General features: G+C 37.3%; 3 protein-coding genes and 1 long non-coding RNA gene across 21 annotated transcripts; 2 read left to right on the plus strand and 2 right to left on the minus strand.

Annotated features, from left to right (window-relative positions):
* Positions 1 to 76: 76 nt before the first annotated feature.
* Positions 77 to 14,220, minus strand: LOC107271893 (PDZ and LIM domain protein 3). Of its 10 annotated transcripts, none has more exons than XM_015748443.2 (10): positions 12,563 to 13,117; positions 12,130 to 12,395; positions 11,637 to 11,778; positions 5,613 to 5,768; positions 5,181 to 5,231; positions 3,879 to 3,967; positions 2,159 to 2,306; positions 2,036 to 2,074; positions 1,634 to 1,711; positions 77 to 1,271 (listed from the first exon to the last, which is right to left on the minus strand). In XM_015748443.2, exons 1-9 carry the CDS (start codon positions 12,674 to 12,676, stop codon positions 1,652 to 1,654), a joined length of 1,065 nt encoding a protein of 354 aa, XP_015603929.1. In that variant the 5' UTR covers positions 12,677 to 13,117; the 3' UTR covers positions 77 to 1,271; positions 1,634 to 1,651. The 10 variants fall into 10 exon arrangements, with proteins under 10 accessions (XP_015603929.1, XP_024944938.1, XP_015603931.1 ...); XM_025089170.1 differs by lacking the exon at positions 1,634 to 1,711 and having other exon boundaries at positions 12,563 to 12,797; positions 12,876 to 13,111; XM_015748445.2 differs by lacking the exons at positions 1,634 to 1,711; positions 12,563 to 13,117 and adding an exon at positions 13,597 to 14,209.
* LOC107271905 lies at positions 5,781 to 12,273 on the plus strand. 7 transcript variants are annotated; one of them, XR_001538766.2, is made up of 9 exons: positions 5,781 to 6,023; positions 6,269 to 6,744; positions 7,060 to 7,843; positions 9,135 to 9,218; positions 9,281 to 9,369; positions 9,461 to 9,540; positions 9,654 to 10,004; positions 11,646 to 11,807; positions 12,132 to 12,273. It is a non-coding gene; the product is annotated as an uncharacterized LOC107271905 (long non-coding RNA). The 7 variants fall into 7 exon arrangements; XR_003061024.1 differs by having other exon boundaries at positions 9,287 to 9,369; XR_001538767.2 differs by having other exon boundaries at positions 5,783 to 6,023; positions 7,060 to 7,251.
* A 63-nt stretch (positions 14,221 to 14,283) lies between the features above and the next one.
* On the minus strand, positions 14,284 to 17,211 carry LOC107271889 (isovaleryl-CoA dehydrogenase, mitochondrial). 2 transcript variants are annotated; one of them, XM_015748435.2, is made up of 8 exons: positions 16,412 to 17,202; positions 16,160 to 16,249; positions 15,847 to 16,068; positions 15,445 to 15,772; positions 15,046 to 15,139; positions 14,825 to 14,915; positions 14,576 to 14,744; positions 14,284 to 14,507 (listed from the first exon to the last, which is right to left on the minus strand). In XM_015748435.2, exons 1-8 carry the CDS (start codon positions 16,556 to 16,558, stop codon positions 14,374 to 14,376), a joined length of 1,275 nt encoding a protein of 424 aa, XP_015603921.1. In that variant the 5' UTR covers positions 16,559 to 17,202; the 3' UTR covers positions 14,284 to 14,373. The 2 variants fall into 2 exon arrangements, with proteins under 2 accessions (XP_015603921.1, XP_024944936.1); XM_025089168.1 differs by lacking the exons at positions 14,825 to 14,915; positions 15,046 to 15,139 and having other exon boundaries at positions 14,327 to 14,507; positions 14,576 to 14,794; positions 15,541 to 15,772; positions 16,412 to 17,211.
* A 375-nt stretch (positions 17,212 to 17,586) lies between these two features.
* Positions 17,587 to 22,773, plus strand: LOC107271881 (DNA-directed RNA polymerase III subunit RPC2). 2 transcript variants are annotated; one of them, XM_015748416.2, is made up of 17 exons: positions 17,587 to 17,824; positions 17,943 to 18,160; positions 18,281 to 18,435; positions 18,523 to 18,699; positions 18,786 to 19,077; positions 19,157 to 19,314; positions 19,388 to 19,493; positions 19,564 to 19,749; positions 19,816 to 19,929; positions 20,008 to 20,208; positions 20,291 to 20,568; positions 20,646 to 20,785; positions 20,864 to 21,456; positions 21,534 to 21,780; positions 21,866 to 22,030; positions 22,105 to 22,235; positions 22,299 to 22,682. In XM_015748416.2, the coding sequence occupies exons 2-17, from the start codon at positions 18,083 to 18,085 to the stop codon at positions 22,680 to 22,682; spliced, it is 3,405 nt and encodes a 1,134-aa protein (XP_015603902.1). In that variant the 5' UTR covers positions 17,587 to 17,824; positions 17,943 to 18,082. The 2 variants fall into 2 exon arrangements, with proteins under 2 accessions (XP_015603902.1, XP_024944921.1); XM_025089153.1 differs by lacking the exon at positions 17,587 to 17,824 and having other exon boundaries at positions 18,083 to 18,160; positions 22,299 to 22,773.
* The last annotated feature ends 80 nt before the right edge of the window (positions 22,774 to 22,853 follow it).

The raw sequence follows: 22,853 nt of genomic DNA on the forward strand, positions 1-22,853 counted from the left end.
TGATGACAGAGTGTTGTTAATAAGAAATTATTATTTAATTTGTTGACAAGGTAAGGTAGTATTAACGAGATACCAATTCCAATCTCATCCAACATCTTTATTTATTTAAACTATTTATCCATTGTTCACTTGTTCGTTTTCTTTATCTTAAGTTTTCCTCACTGATCTCCCTGTCATAGCTTCGTACAGTAGTTACTTTAATGCAGGCATATATACATTATTTCTCAACAATTATTATTTTTCGTTCTTTCTAACGTACACCAAGCCATTATTTCGATTTTTGCCAAATTTTATATTTTATATTTCACCCGTTAAATAGCGAGAACTTAATCGTAACTCGATAGTATGTGTTAACTTACAGGCTACTTAAAATTATTCGATTTTTTGTTTGCCATCCTTTGGAAAGCAGAAAACTCGCGATCACTCTCCATGCCTTTGAGAGAAAATTTATAACTTACTTTTGTTTCGTTTGTCCCTTAAGCGAACCGACAGCTTGGAAATTATACAAATTCGGACGCCACGTCAGCGATAAAAACAAAGTGGCGACGAGGAGAAGAAAAACCAAAAATATAACCTTAAAACGTAAAGTTTCGCGCATCGACAATTCTCTAACGTTCCACCGAGGGAATCATGATAAAATAATATCTCAATCTCCCAGTATCGTTATCTCAATATATCTCTTTCTCATTTCTTCTTCTCGTTTCCCCGATTAATTCAACTTTTACGAACAAATAACCTCAAAACGTTTGACATTTAATATCTACCACTTAAGTCATATACGTGACATGCAAGATAAGTGTAGCTTTATAAACATAACCAACAATATGCTCCGAGGATATTGTAGCAGTTTATGAGAAAAGGAGATCTCGAGGTCTGGTACCGAAAGAAAGAAAAAAGAGAATTTTATATAAACTCGAGAAAGTAGAATTAAATAATAAAACGGCTCGTCGTCATGAATGGATTTTAAACGTTTTTACCAATCGGTGACGATTAGTTTCGTTCTCATGTGTATATATATTTTTTTTCCTTTTTTGTCATTCACCATTTAAATTATTGGTACGCGATTCTCGGCGGCTGATCAACAGCGAATTGATTGATTGACTTGACAGACAGTCGTAATAACGTTACAGTAAAGTTTTAATTTATATAGTCAGTTCGAAGTTAATGAAATTCAGCTCTTAGTAATCGGTCTGTCCAAGCACACTGTACATGATCCTCTTGAAGCTGTTGCTCTGATGAATCTTCTCGCCGTCATCGCTAATGGCGTTTACCTGAAAATAAATATTTAAGATTTAGAGGAGGGAAATGAAATTTGTCTTGAGAATATCTAACAGCAAAAAATATATTAGTCAGTCTCAATTTGGCGCATGCGCGTAGCCTCTGTACCCAGTAGTACTTTTTGAAGGTATATTTTTTATTTACACATGCACAATTATATTTATTTGTTACTCAACTTTCCTGTTTATACGTATAGTGTCAGTTTTATCAAGTATAATATATGCAGATGTATATAGGTGCACATACAGTTTATATTATATGCATATAGGTAGTATTCAATCATATTAAATAAAATTTGTGCAAAACGGATTGGTTTTGTATTATAGTACAAGCAGACACACATAGTTGGACGTACAATTATTGACGTGTAAATTTAGAAGTCGTTGATGCGATCCTTAACGAAAGGGAGGGGAAACGGGCGCCTATATCCACCCTTGATCAGACAGATAACATGGAACAATTAATTAATCATGCCGAAGGATCTGAATTACTCTCCCTTCTTGAAACGTTAATGAGTATCGGTATGACCATTTGAAAAATTTATTGAAAAATGTAAACGCGAACAGTGGTATCGTAGTGGAAGACTTTGAGAGTTTCTTTTTCTTTTCTTAGGATAATCATGCATTGGCATGCGAAAGCCATCCGGGCGATTTGCTACGAAGTTTATGTAATCTGTGGTACACGGGCCAAAGTAGCCAGGACAATGTAAATTTGGGATCTGTGAAAATTGTATGTTGTGCAAGTCAACGATACTTACGTATGCGACACCGGGACTCTTTGGAGACGGTTGAGGAACCTGTGTAAAAGTTTTGAATGTTATTTTAGGTTAGTATATGTTTATTTTTTTATTTGGTTGACGTAGCCTTATAAATTTCTTTACCCTGTTATGATTTGCCTTGTGCGGAGAAAAGACGCCGGTGCGCACTGGCTGTCTGACTTCCTGGACATTGTCGCCTAGTGCCTCCTCCTGGAGTGCCTTGTAAGCTTCGCTCTTACTCGGATCGTACTTCAATGGCTTCTTCAGAGCGCTGTATAGTTTACGTGGGAATGCTTAATTGTAATTTCGCGTTATTCAGTAATTCACGAATAGCCAATTTTTGTTATTACTGCCAATTCGAACGCGTTATTCGCGCATAACCCACGTGCATTTCTTGTCTACTTTTCTACGTGCACAGGCTGACGAAACGAAAGCGTGTGGCTAGATAACGCGATTCCGTAAGGCAAACCAAAAGGCTTTTTAAAGTCTCGATTTGAGGTTAAGTTCTCGAAGATGGTGACACGCAGCACAAACATACTAAGAATATCCTGTGGACATTCAATGGATATTTTGTACTGCGCGAGTATCTTTTTGGTTCGTAGAACTTTTTCTTTTTCTCGTAAAAATTGTGTACTGTTGAACGATGCGAAATTGGAATTTTTTAAAACTATTTTCAGAATGCTAGCCGCACTCGTTAATATTTATTTACAATGAGGTAAACCATCCTGGTTAGGTTTCTTTCTTTTCTTTTTTGTATACTTTCGTTACGTATGGATTTGACTTATTTGTTACTCCTATGCATGCATACGGGGTATGGGTTTTTTATTTTGTTTTTTCGTACTGTTAATTCCATGGGGCTTTTTAAAATAATTTTCATTTAACTCTCCTGCCTGTTTCGTTGAATTCTACTTACGAAACGAATGCGGATATTTAAGAGTCACTGCAAATCTACCAAATGGAGTATAGGGGATATGAGCTAACTGATAATCGATCGTAAGATATTTCATTGATTGTGTTCGGAAGATAGCGAGCGGTTTTTTTTTTTTAAAGAGAAGAATAATTTAGAATTTTACGAGTAGGGATAGGCAAGCGTCGATTTTGAAAATTCTTTCGAACTCAATCGAGCTTTTCTCCTTTCTCCTTTTGAGTGGATGTAAAATTTTGAAAAACTTCTTTCTTTTTGAGGTTGGCAGGACTTTGGAAATTTTGAACGATCACAATTTTGAAAATATCTTGGAATCTCTTTAACGAGACTTTTCTTTAATTCGGCTTATTGAATTGGGGCCATACGTTCTTCCCGGTGGCAGCCATGGCCTGCTCTTTTAAGATTCTCGCTTGCTCCTGTATTTGCCGTTTTTGTTTCAGGAAGGAAAAATCTATGAAAATGCTGTAAAACAAACAAAATCTCAGATAAATTAATATAATTCAAACCGACGGATTAAAACAACCTCGAAGTCCCTATGTGAAATTCTTTTTTTTTACCTGTACGAAAGCGCGGGAACAATTTGAACTGACAGGATGCGAGAACGAGAAGAAGAAGAAAGAGAAAATAAATTTGTAAATTACGTCATCTGACAATTTAAAATTTGCATTTTAAGTGTTAATTGATTACTTTTGTTTTTTAATCATTATTATTGGTTAATTCAGAAGCGCAAAGCCAATTTAAAAATTAATACGAATTCGTCATCTATATCTAATGCAAGCTTCATTGATTATATCACGTCCAGGCAACGTTCCTCTAAAAAATTTTTGTTTAATTGTTAAAAGAAAGCTCTAGACAATCTTTAAATGTGCGAATCTGTTTCTAATTGCAATTCAATTGTTTCTTGTTTGATTTACTTACGGTACGGCAGAAGTCTGACATTTAATAGTGTCTGCGATATTTTGCTCGGAGTAGAGACCAATGGGAGAATTGAATTGCTTATGGACGACCTGTTGAACAAAATTAAATTGAAACGCACTGTATTTCGAACAAAAAAAAGACAAAGTCGTGCTCGTATTAAAGATCACTCCTTCCTTTTATAAAAAGTATGTATGTACATTATTTATGGTAGCGGCCATTTTAATTCGTTGACATTTTACCCCTAAAATGCCCCAACTTCGTTCACACCCAAAAATGCAACGCTGGGGTCCAACAGACCCCATGCCATCGATCAGCAGGGCCCCAGCTTAGCGTTCCAGGCTTACTTTCCTCGAAATTAAAAAGTCCCTGGTTCTAACCTCACTTCGCCATTTATACAATTTTTCGTCTACCCTCCCTTTTTTTCATTCAAATTGCAACAATCTTATTTACACAATCGCATTATTGACTTCTTTTTTGTATCACGTTCATCTCGAAATCAACAGTAACATTTTTATCAGCTTCAACGAAGTATAGACGCGAACGTTAAAAAGGCGCGAAAAAAATTTCAAAAATTTCACCTGTACAACCTTCGGATCTCCTCATTTCAATAAGTGCCTAATACCATCCTAATATCTACCTTATTAGTCGTTTTATATTAAAAGTAGTTTAGGTCACACAGTAGTGCTCGTAATTTCGTATCATCAGCATTGCGAAATACTAGTTGGTTGAAGCTATATATACCAATCATCGAATTATATCAGAATAACGTTAATTATATATATATATATTTATTCAGTATATAGTACGAGTCGTATGAGTACATATACATGATCACGTGTTTATACACGTGCTATTATTATTATTATTATTATCACTATTAACATTCTTCGACAGAACGAGTCCAGGGCGTTCCTTACAGTGCTGGAAAAAGTTTTTCCTACGAATCACATGATAATTCGCACCAGCTACGATTACGTAGGACGTCGAGAACGATTAATATATTGAGTCATTCGAAAAATAAGTGAAAAGAAAAAAAAGGACAAAATACAAAAAAAAACTGTCTAACTACTGTTTTGTTTGGATACTTTCAGACGAAGCGCAAGAAAGAGCGAAGGGTTTTAAAGTGTGAAGGGTGGCAAGTGACGGTTGAAGGAGTAAGAGAGAGAGAGAGAGAGAGAGAGAGAGAGAAGAAAATGAAGAATTTCAGGTCAGTGAGTTACGTCAAAGCGTTCAGTGGGTTGTTTATCTTTTGTTTGTTGTTTTTTAAAAGCGGAAGCTGACTTATAGGAAATAGGTTCAAACCTTTGGAACATCATTCGGTCCCAAGACGCGCTGTAGAACCGTTTCCGCCACCTGGTCAGACGTTTTATGAAATATTATATTTACAGGTTATGTCTCTTTGCGGATATATTGATTCTTATAGTGAAATCGTAGACGATCCTTAAGTCTCCGACTAGTTCCACTCTCTTATGGGATATCATAGTTCGTCGATGTAATGATAAGATTTCGGAAAATTCATGTTGAGTCATTTAATGATTATAACAACGAAGCATCATTTTTGACTTTCTATTGTCACTACTGTTACATGTGTCTTATTACTGGTGTATTTATTTTTTTTTGAATTGCTTTTTACTTTTCTTATCACGTTGAAAATGAAATGCACAGATATAGGTATATTTCCTACTGCCAGAATTACGATTTCGTATTCTTGTACTGGAAAACGTATTTACGTACTTTTTGTTTCATAGCAACCTCCGGATGAGCTACTTCGTAATGGTGAGGTGATGCACGGATCATTGGATTTGGATGATGGCGCAAGTAACATTCGCCCAGTGGGGCATCCTTTTTGACCTTGGCACCAGGTAAGACCAATGGAGTCGTACGATAGGGCTGAAAGTAAAATAAGTATTTTTGTTTTCAGAAACAATATTGCTACCAGTCAAAGTAATCAGAGGGATCGTCACGTTGATAAGGGTCAATATTAAGATTCATCAGGTATGCTGAAACTGATCTTGCGACTGAAATGGGAAAATTGGCTGACGGATGGAAAAGGGTGATATCGATTTACCACGATTTACGTGGAATTTTTAAATCCAGCCGGCTCCTGGACCACGGCCAGAACTTTTACCTAATGTCGCGCAAGAGGTGCGTCGCCATCGTGAACATTATTAATAAACGAGATTTTATTATACACGCTCGTCTTTCACGAGCTTGAGCCAGGTTTTCGCATGGTTGGATCTGACCAAGGCTAAAATTCTATTTCGCGAAGTGGTTCTCGTGCCACTTCATTTACTTTTTTATCACTTCGCTACTACGTGTACCTGGCTGTGACGATTTTGAAAAAGGGAAGAAAACAATTTTGAACTTCACTCTTGAAATTACTGTTACAGCTTCACGGAAATCTTAAAAGCTGTTGGACCTGGGAGGAGTTTGCATGTAAACTACAGGCGGTTCAGTTTAAACAACGTGAAGACTCTGGGAGATTTTAGAAGAAATATTGTGTGAGAAGAGAAAACTGATGGAGGAAATTTAAAATGACTAGGATAACCAGCCACAATTTTGCTGTAATACGACACTTTGCCAAAGTGGTGTCAGATAGCTTGAATCTGAATTTGAAAATCAGGTCTGTCATTAAGGACGCGAAGCGGCTCGATGACTGGGAGAATGCTAATTAATCTTGGCCGGTCTCTATATAATAAACACGACGCACCTACGCAACGGATACCAAAATAAAACGTCGATGGGTCGTCGTCGCGACGCTCAGATACGTCTTGGACGCTGAGAGCAATCCCGTCGATCGGCTTGGCGCTTGGACTCGGATACAAAATGAAAAGGAGGGAAATGAAAGAAAAATAATTTTTTTAAAGTAATTACACACGTGCTCAAAACCCACGTGCATCTTTTAAGTAATTGCTTGTGATCTTCAGGAGCTTGATGTCTGGTTTGTTAGAGTGGTTTGTACTTAGAGAAGCATGGTGGCCCCCTGTATCTTGAGCTATTTTAGATTATCTGTATTTCTTGCTTAATGGTGCCTGTAGGATACCGACTAACGAGCCAATGCATCTCTGCACTGTTTATCTTGAAAGAAATATTTTTTTTTTTCTTCAAAGTATTTCAACTTGGATTCGTGAAAAGTAAACATGGCTTGTTTGATATATTTTTTTATGTTTTTGATTTTTAGATCGTTGCTGCCAGTTTGGAGTGAAAGTGCAGGGGGAGAGAGGATCGAGCTTTTGGCTTGCACGGACGCTTAATGCGATCGAAGAAAATTACATAAAGCTTGGGTTACGAGCTCGAAGCTTGGCAAAGGTTTCATCGTTATGTCACATTGCTCGTTCTGCGCAGGACTACGTGGGAACATGATGAAAAGACTGTAATTTTTCGCGATGACGTATCCCGCGGCTAAACTTGAAATTCCTAATGACGCTTGATCAATCAACAAGCTCTGGCTTCAGTACAAATAAGAGTATGGGACATAAGAGAAGCTTTGCAAAGTTAAACAGACATTTTGTGTCGGTCAAAACAATTGTCTGCTGATAACAACGATAATTCAAGTTGTCCTTTTTTTATTTTAGCAAAGTTTGACAGTATTTTATTCTTCTCACTTTGATTATTAACAACGCGGATGTCCGATAAACAAATAATTTTAACAAACGTACCACCAGCGGCGAATTTTTGTTTGGACGGAAATTCTGACGTCATCGCTGTAAAGACTATATTACATCACTTTTGTATTTTTGTGCTCGCTTGCCAATACGATCTTTCCTGCTCGTGCTGCTCACTGCTCAGTGTATCGAATTCAAATTTGTGAAAATTCTTTTAGACACAAGCAACTCTTTAAAAAAAAGGCTCTGATAGCCAACTACATAGAAACACGGTCTAAGTTTCATAATTTTGTAATAAACTGTATATTGCGTTTACAACATTTCCCCATTATAAATGGGTCAGGAACATTATATTACAGGGTAAGCAACAGTGGCTCTCAAAATAGATGAAGGCCCCAGCTGGCAAAAATAACGCACAGTGTGGTAGTCTTGTCGGCGCAGCGCGACGCTCTATGATTTATATATATTTTTTATCAATTCAATTAATTCAATGGAAACTCATACCAATGACAATGCTAACAAATGATCAAAGGAAACGAGAACTTGAAACAAGTCATATTACTCAGAGCTAGTTGGTCTGCAGTTCATCCTGAACTGTATTAAGGTCAAGTTCGTAACTGGAAAGAAGAAATAAAAAAATACTGAAAATATTCTATCCTCAGCATCTAAGCATTGTCTGGTGTCGTCTGCTAATTTAAATCTAAAAAAAAACTGACAAGTAAATATGTATACCGGCAATCAAAGTAAAATCATATTTTAACCCAAACGTTCATCTGATCCATGGACACTTGACAGTCAATTAGTTAATTAGGCAGACTTACCCAATAGACAATGCTTTTTAAATGAGGTATAAAATCGCCCAACCATTTCCGGTTTATTATTCGGATATAAGTTAGAAAAACTTAACACTTAAAGCTCATTCATCATTCTGTCATTCTGATGTTGAAGATACAAATAGGAATTGTACGACGATTAGTATCCAAAGTGTACAGTCCTTAGTTATTTGCAAGTAAGATCCGAGCCAGATCGAAATTATCAAATTAGTGCTTAAATTTTTTCTTCTTATCAATTACTGCAAATCCCATTTGTAAATTGTGTCATCAACGTTACACTCTGCACGTCGGCGTACATAGAGCCTTGTGTTTTAGTAACCCAGATCGCGGATACGAAAATAGCTTAACCGTCCAATGAACGTTTCACGAGTCGTACAATTTTTATTGCAAGGCCATTTGGGCGCAAGGAGAAGCTTGCAAAAGTTATTTAATTCGTTTTATTATAATGGTGTCCCTTTCACCTTTACGTCGTTGCCAACTCGACTAGTGTAGTACATACGAGCATCAGGAAGAAGGAAATATATCTTAACCTCCCAAGCGAATTAGTCTGCAACCAAATCCCAGTGAAACATGAATATAGCTCCCATTCTCTAAAGGGTGTCAAGGTTTGTTGCCATAACCGAGATTCGTATAACGGAAATATTTTCCATAGACTAATAAATAGACGTAGAAGAGACAACACGAACTTTCGTGGTTCGCCATATCGTCTTGAAACAGAATAACGTACGGCGTATCGCGTTCTTCCCGATGAAACAATAAATAGTTATGCCAGACCGTGAGTTCTTAAACAGGATACCTGACGTGGTGTTTCTTTTTAGATATTACCGAAACAGCTGACCAACCTTGATCGCCTAGGAGGAACGATGGAAGCAACCTGGAACCTCCTGTCAAGAGGATTCTCTGTGAGTGGCTTATTTTATCAAATTTTCACGTTGCTTTCGCTGTGTCATAATACCAAATCCAGTATCAGAGTGGGAATAGAAGTTGGTCAAAGGACAAAAAGCAAACTGACACCGATTCGTACGAGTATTAATGCCAACAGGAGCAGAGATGGTAATTTTTTTTCTGTAATTCCTTATTTACTGATTTTGTGCATGAGTTTTTATAGTAACTAATAAATTCTTTTATCGTACCCAATAAACAGCTGCTTCCTCCTCCTTGGGTCGATTTTCAACGGTGTATCGATAGGTGGTATATGAAGCCGGCATTTTTGATCCTCAATCGGTAATGTCAAAATTTTCTAATCTTTATATCCTACTCTCTTGTAAAAACTAGCACAACTGGACAATTGTCTTCTAGATACTATTAAAGTACTCTTCTATTCTACTCTGTTCCAGACACGAGACGATTTGAAAACGCTCTCTAACGCACTGGCTCGATGCGCGGGCGGCACTAACTCTGCTCTTCTCCAAGAGGCCTGCTTCTCCCGAACTAACCGCACGATATCACGCTACTCCTACGTTAGAGGAGAAGAACGTCTTTAGGGAAGTCAGCCCTCTGCAGTGTAACGCTAATGTCGAAGGAAAACGCGGAACGTTCATTCATAGAGTTCAAGAGGCTTTTTCGTCATCGTCAAGATATACAAGACAAGTTTATTTGCTGAAATCAGGATGCCGATACTATTGCAAATTAGGATACTTATATTTATGCTGATTGACTTTACGAAATAGTATCTACTTGGTAAATGCGTACGTTCGTGCTTTGATCTTGTAAGCGGGAGATTGAGGATTTTGAATGCTTGAGGAAATTTAAGGAAAAATTCACTCTGTGTCACGTCTATGGGCCTGGGTTTACTTTTGGTATTTGTTATTATGTGAAAACAATTGTAAATCTTCTTGGCTATCTTATTGCCTTGACCGTGCAATCCGTTGAGGACAATACTGCGTAAAGTCCGTGGTAAATGTTTGTCTTGGCAACGTCAATCTTGCGTGGATAAGAAAAAGATACTAGAAGCTTTTACTAAGGGATGAGAATTTCGAATGAAAATCTTTCTTACGGCTCGCAATCCATTGTTGTAGCTTTTATATGATATTGATGAGCGGTACATATTTATTTTTTAGTATTTGATAAGAAACTTTATCTAACTATTGTTTATGCTATCTTGGTAGCTCTTGTGTTCTGTGACGGTTTATGGGAAAATTTGAAACTTATTTTATTCTCTTTTGTGCTACTTCCTGAATTCATATGGAATATTGTTTTACACGGTCTGACTGGGTTGTCTGTTTGGTGTTTGTATATGTTTCATTAGGAACAGCTCAAGGCATCCTGTTTACATGTGGTATATTTGTTCTTTCATTGAAAAGTTTCGAAGGAGAGTGCAGAACTGAGAATTTTATGAGTATTGGATCGAGACGGTGGTTTCGATGCAAATCCGATATTTATAGAACGACGACCGTCTCTACGCGGACTTGCCGGCTCCGAGGTGGGCCAACAAAAATATTCACACTTCTGACTTCTCACGTTCCTCGTGAATAACGTCTTTTCGCGCTTTTCACAGCCGTCTCGATTCTCGCTAGAATACCAAAATGTCAAAGGAACATCGAGATATAAAAAAAAAGGCAATGATCGTTCGTTTCCTCTTGGAAAGAATTTATAATTCGAAAAAGTCCAACTAAATATTTCCCCAAGCATAATTCTCAGCGATAACCAAATATACAGTTCTAATAAAACTATATTTTCTTGTAAATTTTGAGAATTGACTGCGTCTGCTTGTCGTTAATGCGTAGCTAATTTGTTTTTATCAACATAATATTTTTACTTTTTCGACACACCTACTTGTCGGCCTGTTTACTACGTTGCTCAAGCCCACTTGGGCCTGTGGCAAAAATAAGATTCACAGAGGCAAGCAAACGGAAGCTGGTCATATATTTTTTTTCAATGATAACTGCTCAAAATGCAGTTTTATTTTTTTTTTAATTTTGTAAAATCATTACTGCGTCATAGATTGCAGGACGGAATCGAGCTTGGATGCTCACGGATCGGATTCAATATGGCGCTCGACAATTCTATACTTAGACGTAGTTTGGCGTTCGCTCGTGTAATTTCGTTAAAGCCGTAGCCTGTCAATCTACGACCTCGTCTGGACCAATTCTGAACGTGAAATACATTGCGATACCATCTTTCTTTTTGTACGGCCAAAAAAAAAGTGTCTTGTTATAAAATAGTCGGTGACAGTTTTCTCTTGGAACTTATTGTAGCCAAAAAGATAAAAGCTTTGTTTTGAGAAAAACAGCAGAACACGACACTTAAAATATTTCTAAATTATTTCTAATTATTTAGAAATTTACTTTTTGTATGTTTAAAAATTTGTTCAAAATTACCTGTTCCAGGTAAACTCTTTCTTCGCGTACTTCGTCAAGATGATCATGAGGCGGGTTGAAGTAATCCGGTGAATACGCCCTGTATTCTTCCACAGGTGGTACAGGACTCTTGGGTAATACTTTTGGCTTGGTCACCTTTGGCCTGAGTCCCATGACAAGAAAAATACAGCAGTAAGCATAAAGTACAAATTGTAATTGACTAAATAGCTAAAAAAAAGGCCCGGCATCCATCAGGGTCTAACTTGTACATGTAAAATATAAGAATCAATCTGCTACGCTAGACTATTATTAATTAAATGTATTAATTCATGTACAAATTAAGCCCTTGCACGTGTTAAATAGTGTAGTGTAGTGTTCGATGCATGATATTGAAACTGATAATGGAAATGAATATTATAAATGGAGAAACGAGGGAAATTAATTGTGAGCTGAGAGAAAGCGCGCGAAAGCGTTAAAAATTCAAACCATAATATAAGATCTATTTCATTCTGACAGACTATCAACCGCCGCCTTGTTCTCATCTACGTTTGACTCGACAACCGGAAGTTGTGGGGTGTGATTTCGCAATGAAGTTCGTGACGGAGTACGTGACGGAGTACGTGATGGACTCTCTCCGATCGGCTCAGACCTTTCCACGACAAGCTTTACAGACTCTGACTTTTGAAGAAGATTCTGCGCGTCCACGTGGCGGACGTCCCGCGCGTCATAGTCATCGATTTTCTTGATCACGTCACCCTTCTGGAGTTCTTCGTTCTCCGACTGAAACATAACCAAGATCACTCCTATGAAAATAAAGCTCACAGCACAGAGAGCCACGAAGTTCACTCGGTGCAGTAAATCCAGCCGATATCATTCGACAATCGACAGATCGAATTGATCCTGAAGTATTTATTTTGCTAAAAAATAATCATCCTCATCGGACTCACACGGGTGACGATGATCGGTGTACCAAGATCAGCACCACCAACGATTCTTATACCCCAAGGCTGACTCCTGCTCGATCTACGCAACCTTACGATCACCGTTTGCTTTTTCGTCATACTCCGAGTGCTATTTTACGCGGCAAATTCAAATAGTATTACCGTTAATAACACTAGTATTTTCTTTATTATTGTCGCTTGCGTTACGATCAAGAGATCTTTAATAAGGATTCTTTTAAATCTGTAAACAAAACCGTCACACGCGTCACTCCTGGGACATTTGTTAGCCGTATATTAATGAATTATTATTAATCCGTACAACCAGTGTCTACGAATGGATTGTCGTTACTGTCAAACGAGGACTAAAAGCAAGGTGCTTTGACAGGTTTTTAGTCCCAGGCTCGTTGCCCAACTGACAACTCGATCTCCACCGTTCTGGCCCCATTTCGAATTGGCATACTGGCTATGTATTGTTCTGGCTGCACTCATTTCTCTGGTATTCATGCATGTTTATAGCAAGAGAGCGTGTGCTCTTCAGAGGGGGTACACAGTGTGGCGGCTAGGGGGGTAGAGGTGGCTGGGAGGAGGATGGGAAACAGGGGGAGAGATACTATATTTCTTTATTTTTTCCTCCTACGTTTCTATTTTTTATCTCTTAAGCGTGTATTTACACTCCCATGGTCGAATTGCACGATGGATATACTCCTGACGTTTATTTATTACGCGTTAACTAATTAACTGGCTATTATTGTCGCGGATTACTGCCTTTGGATTCTTTGATGGGATTTGGCTTAACTGTCGATGGAAACGAAAGAACTGCTAGCGGGACGACATTGAATTTTGACACGCAGTGGATGCACATGTGCCAGTTTGATTTCCATTGAGTTCATCCGTTTTGGAGAAAGGATCTGTAGGGATTTGATTTATTCGATTATTCGTATGTAATCTTTATTAGCGTGAGTGTTGTTGAGAAATTTTTAGATTTTATATGAAAAATTGTATTATCACAATTATGGTTGTAACGGACACTCTTGACTTACGTATGTTTCGTAAAAGTTGCCAATGCTAAATTTCAGCGCCATCTTGATTTTTATTTTTTTCCGTTTGAAAAGTCCCTCTGTGTCTCTCTTGGGATTTCTTGCTTGACTTTACTTTATTTGTTGTCGTTGCTTGTGACGTTTTTATTATTATTTTTTCTTTTCTTCAAATTCACATCAATTTCACCGCTCGCTTCGATTAACCAGATACTCTTTCCGGGTTCCACCGATCCAATTACTTTGGTGGCACTCTGATTAATGAGTTCAAATGAGAGGAAGCTGACAGAGTCAGTGAGTGCGAGAAACGGAGTATCTACGTTTCGACACCTAAATTAGCAACCTATGGCGCTAAAGGTTAATCAATCATAGACTTTAGTGCATCCCTGTTCTAGTGACTCAGTTTGTACAATAGTAGTTAAAGCTCGTTGGTTTATGCCTTGAAATTTGTATATATTCGTTGACGAAACCCAGTTATGTACAATGCAAATGTCTCATCGGCGTTCTTCAATTATACAATCTACAGTGACGATGACCTATTAATTGAGGAATGTCGTGCGATCGACACACTGACTATGTGGATCGTTCTGATCGCTAATAATGGAACGATGACAGGGTCGAGAGTGCTTAAAAAAGATACAATAATATATATTATATATCCATATAGATATATAAATCAGAAATACAATTGAATTCACGCGGACATTATATTTAAAGTAGAAAAATTAATTTTACACTCTCACTGTAGGTTTTTACAATTTTCTTCTTCTTTTTTTTTTTTCTTCACGAATATTCCTTGCTTATCGCTCTGCTGATAACCATTCGACGAATTTCACTTGTTCCAGCGCCAATTTCGTACAGCTTTGCGTCCCTCAATAAACGTCCAGTTGGATATTCGTTTATGTATCCGTTTCCACCTGGTTGAAAGGTTTATAGGAAAATTAATGAGGAACAATATTGATTTTATGGTTTAACAATGCTGTACCTAGTATTTGGATAGCATCTAAAGCTGCTTTGGTTGCTGATTCTGCACAGTATAAAATAACAGCTGCACAATCTTTGCCATTTACATGTCCAGCGTCGCAAGCTCTTGCTATGGTATATAAGTAGCTTCTGCAGGTACTTAAGCTAGTGTACATATCTGCCAGTTTTCCCTGGAAGATATGTATGGATTGTTTTAATAGATTTTTTTGGGTAGATACTCCTATAGGAATTAAATCAGTATAGCAATTACTTGAATCAATTGGAATTCAGCTATGGGCTTTCCAAATTGCTTTCTCGCATGAGCATATTCGAATGCTACGTCGCAGCAGGCTTGAAGAAGCCTAGAAAACATAGTGTTAATAAAAAACAACCTGAAGTTTGTTCTATTGCCAAAAATTGGCAACTTTTCAATTTTTAATTAGGCGTTTCAGAAAGGTCGATTGGCTTTAAAAAAAAAAAGAATATTGTTACCCAAGAGGTCCACCAGCCAGAACTAATCGCTCCAAGTCCAATCCACTGAACAAGACATAAGTTCCTTTGTTCAATCCTCCCAAAATATTGACAGCTGCGAGAACGAATAATATTGGGTACAGACAAACAGGAAGTTGAGTCTAGTTCAGTGATGGCGAACCTATGACCCGCGAGTCAGACGCTGACACACGCAGGTTTCACTTGCAAGAGCAAAAGTTGTAAAAGAAAAAGGAAACGTAAACTTTTTAGAGGATTTTAAAAGTGAGGATCACCATCCTCCCCTCCCCCCTTTCCAAGCGACCCACGAGCTAGTACTAAAACAAATAATGAACAAAATTTGACCCACTTCTCAAAAAGGTTCGCCATTGCTGGTCTAGTTGGTACCTCTGGCGAGCTTACCTGGTACTTTGCAATCCTCAAAAACCAATTCGGCTGTATTAGAACCACGCATTCCCAATTTGTCGAGCTTTTGAGCTGTACTGAAGCCCTCTGTACCTTTTTCGACAATAAAAGCTGTAATTCCGTGTTGTGGCTTCTTCGCATGCGGATCTGTTCTCGCGTAAACAACGAGAGTGTCAGCATCCGGTCCATTTGTGATCCAAAATTTATTTCCATTCATTATATAATAATCGCCTTTTTTCTCGGCTTTGAGCTTCATCGAAACTACGTCCGATCCTGATCCTGTTTCAGACATTGCTAAAGCTCCAATATGCTCGCCGCTGCATAACTAAAATATTTATTTAGAGGTTATGTTGAGCGTTTTTCTATTACTATTATCTCTTTAGAAATATTCGTTACTACCTTTGGCAGATACTTGAGCTTTTGCTCCTCTGTGCCATTTCTGTGAATTTGATTTAAACACAAATTTGAATGTGCGCCATAACTAAGAGCTACTCCACCGGAAGCTCTACTGAGTTCTTCCATAATAACAATGTGGTCCAGATAACCACCATCCGAACCGCCGTATTCGGATTTTGCTGTTATTCCTAATAGTCCTAGTTTTCCCAAATGCTTCCAAAATTCCTGTCGAAGAGCGTTTATCAGTTTGCGACATATGATAAAATATTATTCAATGAAGATTATTATTCAAAGTATTTCCCACGCTTGTACCTACTCGGAGTTCATCGAACTGGTTCTTCCTGTCTATTTCAGACGCATTTGGAGCAAGTTCCTTTTGAGCAAAATTGAAAACCATCGTCCGTAACTAGATAACAATGAAAAACCATTAACAGTAATATTAAACTGATATTGTACAATATGCTCGATTCTAATGGCTCTGTTGTCCATAAGAGAAGCTATCATAGGATTGTATACTTATCTGATAACATTATTGTGCTTAATTAGCAGAAAACAACAGACAACTAACCTCCTTTTGTTGTTCCGTGAGTCCAAAGATGTTTTCGTCAATTGGATAATATTTAGACAAGAAGCGAACATTATGCACTCCACTATTTCTTGTGAAATTCGAAAGAGCAGCTATTCTTAAACCAAAACGATACGTCAAAAGATTCATTTTAGTCGAAAAAGGCAAAAGTAACTGCTAGTTGGAAGCTACGGAAAATATGATAATAAGTCAATTATATTCTTGTGTGGTAATACGTCTAACGTAACTTTCTGATAACAGATACTGTGTCAATAAGTTTAACTTATATGTTTATGGTTTATATTTTTTAGTTATAGCATTATATTTCGTTGTTGTTCTGGAAAAATGCATGTATTTTACGTATTAGAATGTTTTTATTGTATTATGTTTATATATTACATAATCTTACATTGAATTACTAACACTGTGTAAACATTATCGCCTGATAGTGTATCTGTAGTTCTTTTGCAATCCGCCTGTAACTGAATGGTGCTGCAATCGCTAAGAATTCTCCAAAACAAAGAATGAGTGAAGAATGCAGTTTAATAAAAGATAACACGAGGAAGTGAAATAATGATTAATTAACATTACAGATACAAATGGGAAAAGGTTATAGCACTCGGAATGAACTCAATGTTTTAGATTTAAATTAATATTTTTGTGCTGCATTAAATCGAATTTGACATAGGTAATGCGGACTTATGAAATTTTTAATTTGTACTATTGTTAGGTAGTTCCGAAATTTTCCGCTTAAGGGGGCAGCACTTTCCTAACAGTTTATACGAAAAGCAAGTATACTGCAGTCACGGTCCAGAACAACGACATATGTATAGCATGGGCATGGACTCGGCGATCCCTACTTCAAACTCCTTGAAAAAAATGTCCGGTCAAACAGATAAAGAGGGAGTGAAGTGGCGGCTAGAGTCACTGAACTCTAACTATACTGGAATGGGAAGAGCAGTGGTGGGGGCCACGCAGAGAGAAATAGCAAGGACACAGATGAGTGTAGCAGCCTGTCTCTATCAGGCACTGTACAATCTCTGAAAAAGTTGCCAACATAACATAACCTGAAATAGTGACACATATATTTTATTTCGAACCTGCTAAATATTTTTTGTCGTTTTTATAAGGCTCTATATTTATATCATGGAGCCTAGATAGGATTTATATGTACTTGTATTTCAGTGCTCTTTCCATCGTACCACGGCTGGCGCTGATATGTCGGCGGGACAACATTTTTGCAGGGCTTGTACACCACATGCGTAGTTCAATTCGAAAAGGACAACCTCATCCACGAAGCGAATGAGACAGCTGCGCGCTCGCCGGGTTATCTCCGAATACAGGCGTACGGATTCCAGTATGGTTAGAGTTCAGTAGCTAGAGTCCAGTAGCTATCCTTTTCTAATGCTCCCATGGGTACGTTTTTTTTTATATTCTCGTACTACGGCTGCTGATTAAAAAAAGACAGAGCTTGGTCGCCACCGGTCGCCATCTTTTTCTATCAGCTGACCATTCCTCTTATGCTTGTGCGCAGTCCATGCTATATGTCGATGCTGGCAGATCTCCTCATTGCAAGAGGCAGCTATACGGAAAGGAAGGAATCGTATGGTGTTACTCTAATTTATATTTGACTTTATATAATATTTCTATACGGAATCTACAACGATAACTAAAATGGGGGAGATGAAGATAAATGGTCTGGAAAATATAAAACTTGAACAGAAGTATAATAAGGTTGTTAAACATATAGAGGTAAGTTGTAAGTTACGGCTTTTTACCGGTTATTGTATTTTCCATTATTTAACGATTTATATAATAATATTACGTACTGGCAGTAATTTAATGATGTTGGCGTTATCATTCTTTGTATAGGACAAATGGAAATTAGTACCAGCGTTTTTGAAAGGAAAGGGATTGGTGAAGCAACACATTGATTCGTTCAATTATTTCATTAATGTTGACATAAAAAAGATCATCAAAGCTAACGAAAAGGTTCTCAGTGATGCCGATCCCTTGTTTTACGTGAAGTAAGCATAATTTAATTTATATCATGTATTCTTACCTACGATGAAACAAATTTTTAACAACTTGGGTTTTAACTATTTTTGTATCAGGTATTTAAATGTATTTGTGGGTACTCCAGATGTTGAAGAGAGTTTTAATGTAACTCGTTCAACTACACCTCACGAATGCCGTTTGAGGGATTTAAATTATTCTGCTCCAATAACAGTGGATATTGAATATACCAGGGGCCATCAACGTATTATAAGAAGTAATTTATTAATTGGCAGGTATATGTTTATACTAAAACATTTTTAATCGATCATAGCTGTATCATTCCTAGAGTCCATATTTACTTACTATGTTTATTGAATAGGATGCCTATCATGCTCAGAAGTTCAAACTGTGTACTTGCTGATAAGTCGCATTTCGAGCTCGCAAAGATGAATGAATGTCCCCATGACCCTGGTGGTTACTTTATTATCAATGGTCAGGAGAAAGTCATTCTGATTCAAGAGCAAATGTCGCGAAACAGAATCATCTTGGAAGAAGACAGTAGAGGCTGCATTGTTAGCTCTTGTAACAGTTCGACTCACGAGCGGAAGACAAAGACTAATATTGTTGGTAAAGCTGGAAAGTATTACCTGAGACATAATATATTCCAAGACGTGAGTAGTTTTGTCTGAAATTAAATTTCTGTTTAGAGTATCATTAGATTTAAATATAAAACAGAATCTCATTACCTAGGACATACCTGTAACAATAATATTCAAAGCAATGGGTATAGTTTGTGACCAAGAAATCATGCAGTTAATTGGCACCGAAGAGGAATTTATGAAAAAATTTGCACCAACCTTAGAAGAATGCCACATACTTAATGTATTCACACAGAGTCAAGCATTAAGGTATTCTAAAATGAAGTTTAACTTATCCTCAAATACTAGAACTTTGTAAAACAACATTTGCGCAAAATTACAGATATCTCAGCAACAAAAGAAAGCAAAAGAGATTTCCAGTACTGAAAACAAGTCTAGTCGATGAAATGAAGGATACTTTAGCTACAAATATTCTTTCTCATGTTCCCGTAAGTCACCAGAGAATAAAAATTTATCTAATATTTGACAATTACTACAATAAAACAATTGTTTCCGTAGGTTACCGATTTCAACTTCAAAATGAAAGCAACTTACATTGCCCTAATGATTCGTAAAGTGATGCAAGCTCAGTGCGATGGGAAATTAGTCGATGACCGGGATTACTACGGTAACAAGCGTTTGGAATTAGCTGGGTCTCTATTATCGCTTATGTTTGAAGATCTGTTCAAGAGATTTAATTGGGAAGTGAGTAATTAATAAGAATCGACAATTTTTATTAAATAATATACTTAATATAATTTTTCTTTTCAGTTGAAACAAATAGCAGATAAGAATATACCAAAAATAAAAGCGGCCCAATTCGACATAGTAAAGCACATGAGACAGGATCAAATAACCAATGGTCTTGCATTCGCAATATCATCCGTAAGTAAATTGTCAATTAATACATTTATAATGTGTCTAACGTCGAAGCAGAACTAGTAGGTGAAATTTGTATTTTAGGGAAACTGGACGATCAAAAGATTTAAAATGGAACGTCATGGCGTAACTCAAGTGCTTTCAAGACTCTCGTATATTTCTGCTCTTGGAATGATGACCAGAGTGAATTCGCAGTTTGAAAAAAGTCGAAAAGTTTCAGGACCTAGATCATTGCAGCCTTCGCAGTGGGGTATGCTTTGTCCTAGTGACACCCCCGAAGGAGAGGTAAACACAATCGAATGAATAATTATCTAAGCATTTTTAATTCTCAAGATTTACAACTGTCCTTTGTCGATAAATTCAACAGGCTTGTGGATTAGTTAAAAACTTAGCACTCATGACTCACATAACAACGGAAGTTGAGGAAGAACCAATCATTCGTTTAGCATTTAACCTCGGTGTTGAAAACGTGAACATCCTAGGTGGCGAGGAAATAAACAATAAGGATGTTTACATGGTATTCTTGAATGGTAACATTTTGGGTATTGTCAAGAATTATATAAGGCTTGTAAGCGTTTTTCGATTATTACGTCGGAAAGGTCTAATCAATGGATTCGTGTCGATATATCCTCAGCATCAACACAGGTAAATTCTTAAATTTTACCACAATTGTTTCTGATAACAACAATAGCAAAGTAACCATAATCATTCCCTTAATTCAGATGCGTGCAAATCAGCTCAGACGGTGGCAGATTGTGCCGTCCTTATATTATTGTCAAGAATGGTGAGTCTCTAGTGCAATCAGAACACATCAAGCTCCTGGAACAAGGTGTTAGAACTTTTGAAGATTTCCTACAAGATGGTAAGTCGACCGCAGTTGAATAGTAACAAGTGTACAATTGATTTTTCAATTTCTTAAACGAATCCCTTCATCGATTAGGTATGATCGAATACCTGGACGTTAACGAGGAGAATGACAGCTCTATTGCATTTAATGAATCACATATAAACCTGCGAACAACTCATTTGGAAATAGAGCCATTTACTTTGCTTGGTGTTTGCGCTGGTTTAGTACCGTATCCGCACCATAATCAGAGTCCAAGAAATACTTATCAGTGCGCTATGGGTAAACAGGCTATGGGGACCATTGGCTACAATCAACGTAATCGTATCGATACGCTAATGTACAATTTAGTGTATCCACAAGCACCAATGGTTAAGTCACGAACAATTGAATTAATTAATTTCGACAAATTGCCAGCTGGACAGAATGCAATTGTGGCTGTTATGTCGTACAGTGGTTATGATATTGAAGATGCTCTTATACTTAATAAAGCATCTATCGATAGAGGATATGGAAGGTGTTTAGTGTATCGTAATGCAAAATGTACTTTAAAGAGATATGCCAATCAAACTTATGATAGAATCATGGGTCCGCTTATTGATGCTAATACTAAAAAGCCAGTATGGAAACATGACATTATTGATACAGATGGTATCGCTGCACCTGGTGAAATGGTTGAGAATAGAAAGGTACATTTTTTAAATTGTTAATTATATTTCTTTTAGTATTGTTGACAACACAACTCATGTTTGTGTACTTGTTTCAGGTTATGGTTAATAAATCAATGCCAGCAGCTACGATAAGTCCTGTAAATCCTGGCAATGTTCAGACACAACCAGAATATCGAGAAGTTCCAGTAGTGTTCAAGGGACCAGTGCCAGCTTATGTGGAGAAAGTTATGATATCAAGCAATGCAGAGGATGCTTTTTTGATAAAATTATTATTACGACAAACACGAAGGCCTGAAATTGGAGACAAGTTTAGTAGTCGACATGGCCAAAAAGGTGTAACCGGTAAGAACTTTGATGAGATCTCAAATCAGATGGAAAACTACAAATGAAAGGTTAGAAAATAATTTACGTTGTTTCATTATGCTAGGATTAATCGTCGAACAGGAAGATATGCCATTTAATGATTCCGGAATATGTCCTGACATGATAATGAATCCTCATGGATTTCCATCCCGAATGACAGTTGGAAAACTAATTGAATTACTTGCTGGTAAAGCTGGAGTGTTGAAAGGGGAATTCCATTATGGAACAGGTAAGGACCTTGTACCAATCTTATCGCATGATGAAACAGAATGAACTGTTGACTAAACTATTAATGTTTTGTAGCATTTGGTGGGTCGAAAGTTGAGGATGTCTGCGAAGAACTTGTGAATCATGGCTACAATTATTTGGGCAAAGATTTCTTCTATTCGGGTATCACGGGGGAACCACTACAAGCATATATTTACTCAGGACCAGTAAGTATTTCTATCAATTCATTATAAATGTGGCCAGCTCTGACGTACTTCTACATTGCGTAGGTGTATTATCAGAAATTGAAGCATATGGTGCAGGACAAAATGCATGCCCGTGCTCGTGGTCCCAGGGCAGTATTGACTCGTCAGCCAACAGAAGGAAGATCAAAAGAAGGGGGTCTCAGATTGGGTGAAATGGAACGGGATTGTTTGATAGGTTATGGTGCCAGTATGATGCTTATTGAAAGATTGATGATATCCAGTGATGCATTTGACGTTGATATTTGCAACACGTGTGGTCTTATGGCTTATAGTGGTTGGTGTCATAGTTGCCGTTCCAGTGCCTGTGTCTCAACTATTTCTATGCCATATGCTTGTAAGTTACTATTTCAGGAATTACAGTCCATGAACATTGTGCCCAGGTTAACGTTGAAAAATTATTGTGAATAGATAGATTAATAAGTGTGACAAACTTTATATTGCGAATCTAATGTGATAACATTACCTGTATATAATATATTCCCTTTCGCACTTTTCAATACTGCATGTCTCAAACCTATTGAATAATTTCAGCCTTTATTAGAATCCGTTTGGTACAGGGTAATACATTTTTTTTCGTAA

This window comes from Cephus cinctus, unplaced genomic scaffold (assembly GCF_000341935.2).
Source record: "Cephus cinctus unplaced genomic scaffold, Ccin1 Ccin1_scaffold1062, whole genome shotgun sequence".
Lineage (NCBI taxonomy): Eukaryota > Metazoa > Arthropoda > Insecta > Hymenoptera > Cephidae > Cephus > Cephus cinctus.

What these genes read in the sequence shown, in the direction of transcription:
- LOC107271893 (XM_015748441.2), bottom strand. Translation starts at nt 12,676, where the DNA reads ATGACGAAAAAGCAAACGGTGATCGTAAGGTTGCGTAGATCGAGCAGG. An exon ending in AAAGAGTTTACCTGGAACAG is followed by an intron (nt 5,769 to 11,636) that starts GTAATTTTGAAC and finishes TTTTACTTTCAG; the next exon opens with CCCTATCGTACGACTCCATT. An exon ending in ACAAGGCAAATCATAACAGG is followed by an intron (nt 2,075 to 2,158) that starts GTAAAGAAATTT and finishes ACTTTTACACAG; the next exon opens with GTTCCTCAACCGTCTCCAAA.
- LOC107271889 (XM_015748435.2), bottom strand. Translation starts at nt 16,558, where the DNA reads ATGAATCTTTTGACGTATCGTTTTGGTTTAAGAATAGCTGCTCTTTCG. An exon ending in TGAGGATTGCAAAGTACCAG is followed by an intron (nt 15,140 to 15,444) that starts GTAAGCTCGCCA and finishes TCGTTCTCGCAG; the next exon opens with CTGTCAATATTTTGGGAGGA. An exon ending in CTGAATTCCAATTGATTCAA is followed by an intron (nt 14,745 to 14,824) that starts GTAATTGCTATA and finishes CATATCTTCCAG; the next exon opens with GGAAAACTGGCAGATATGTA.
- LOC107271881 (XM_015748416.2), top strand. Translation starts at nt 18,083, where the DNA reads ATGGGGGAGATGAAGATAAATGGTCTGGAAAATATAAAACTTGAACAG. An exon ending in GATCCCTTGTTTTACGTGAA is followed by an intron (nt 18,436 to 18,522) that starts GTAAGCATAATT and finishes TTTTTGTATCAG; the next exon opens with GTATTTAAATGTATTTGTGG. An exon ending in TATCCTCAGCATCAACACAG is followed by an intron (nt 20,569 to 20,645) that starts GTAAATTCTTAA and finishes CCCTTAATTCAG; the next exon opens with ATGCGTGCAAATCAGCTCAG.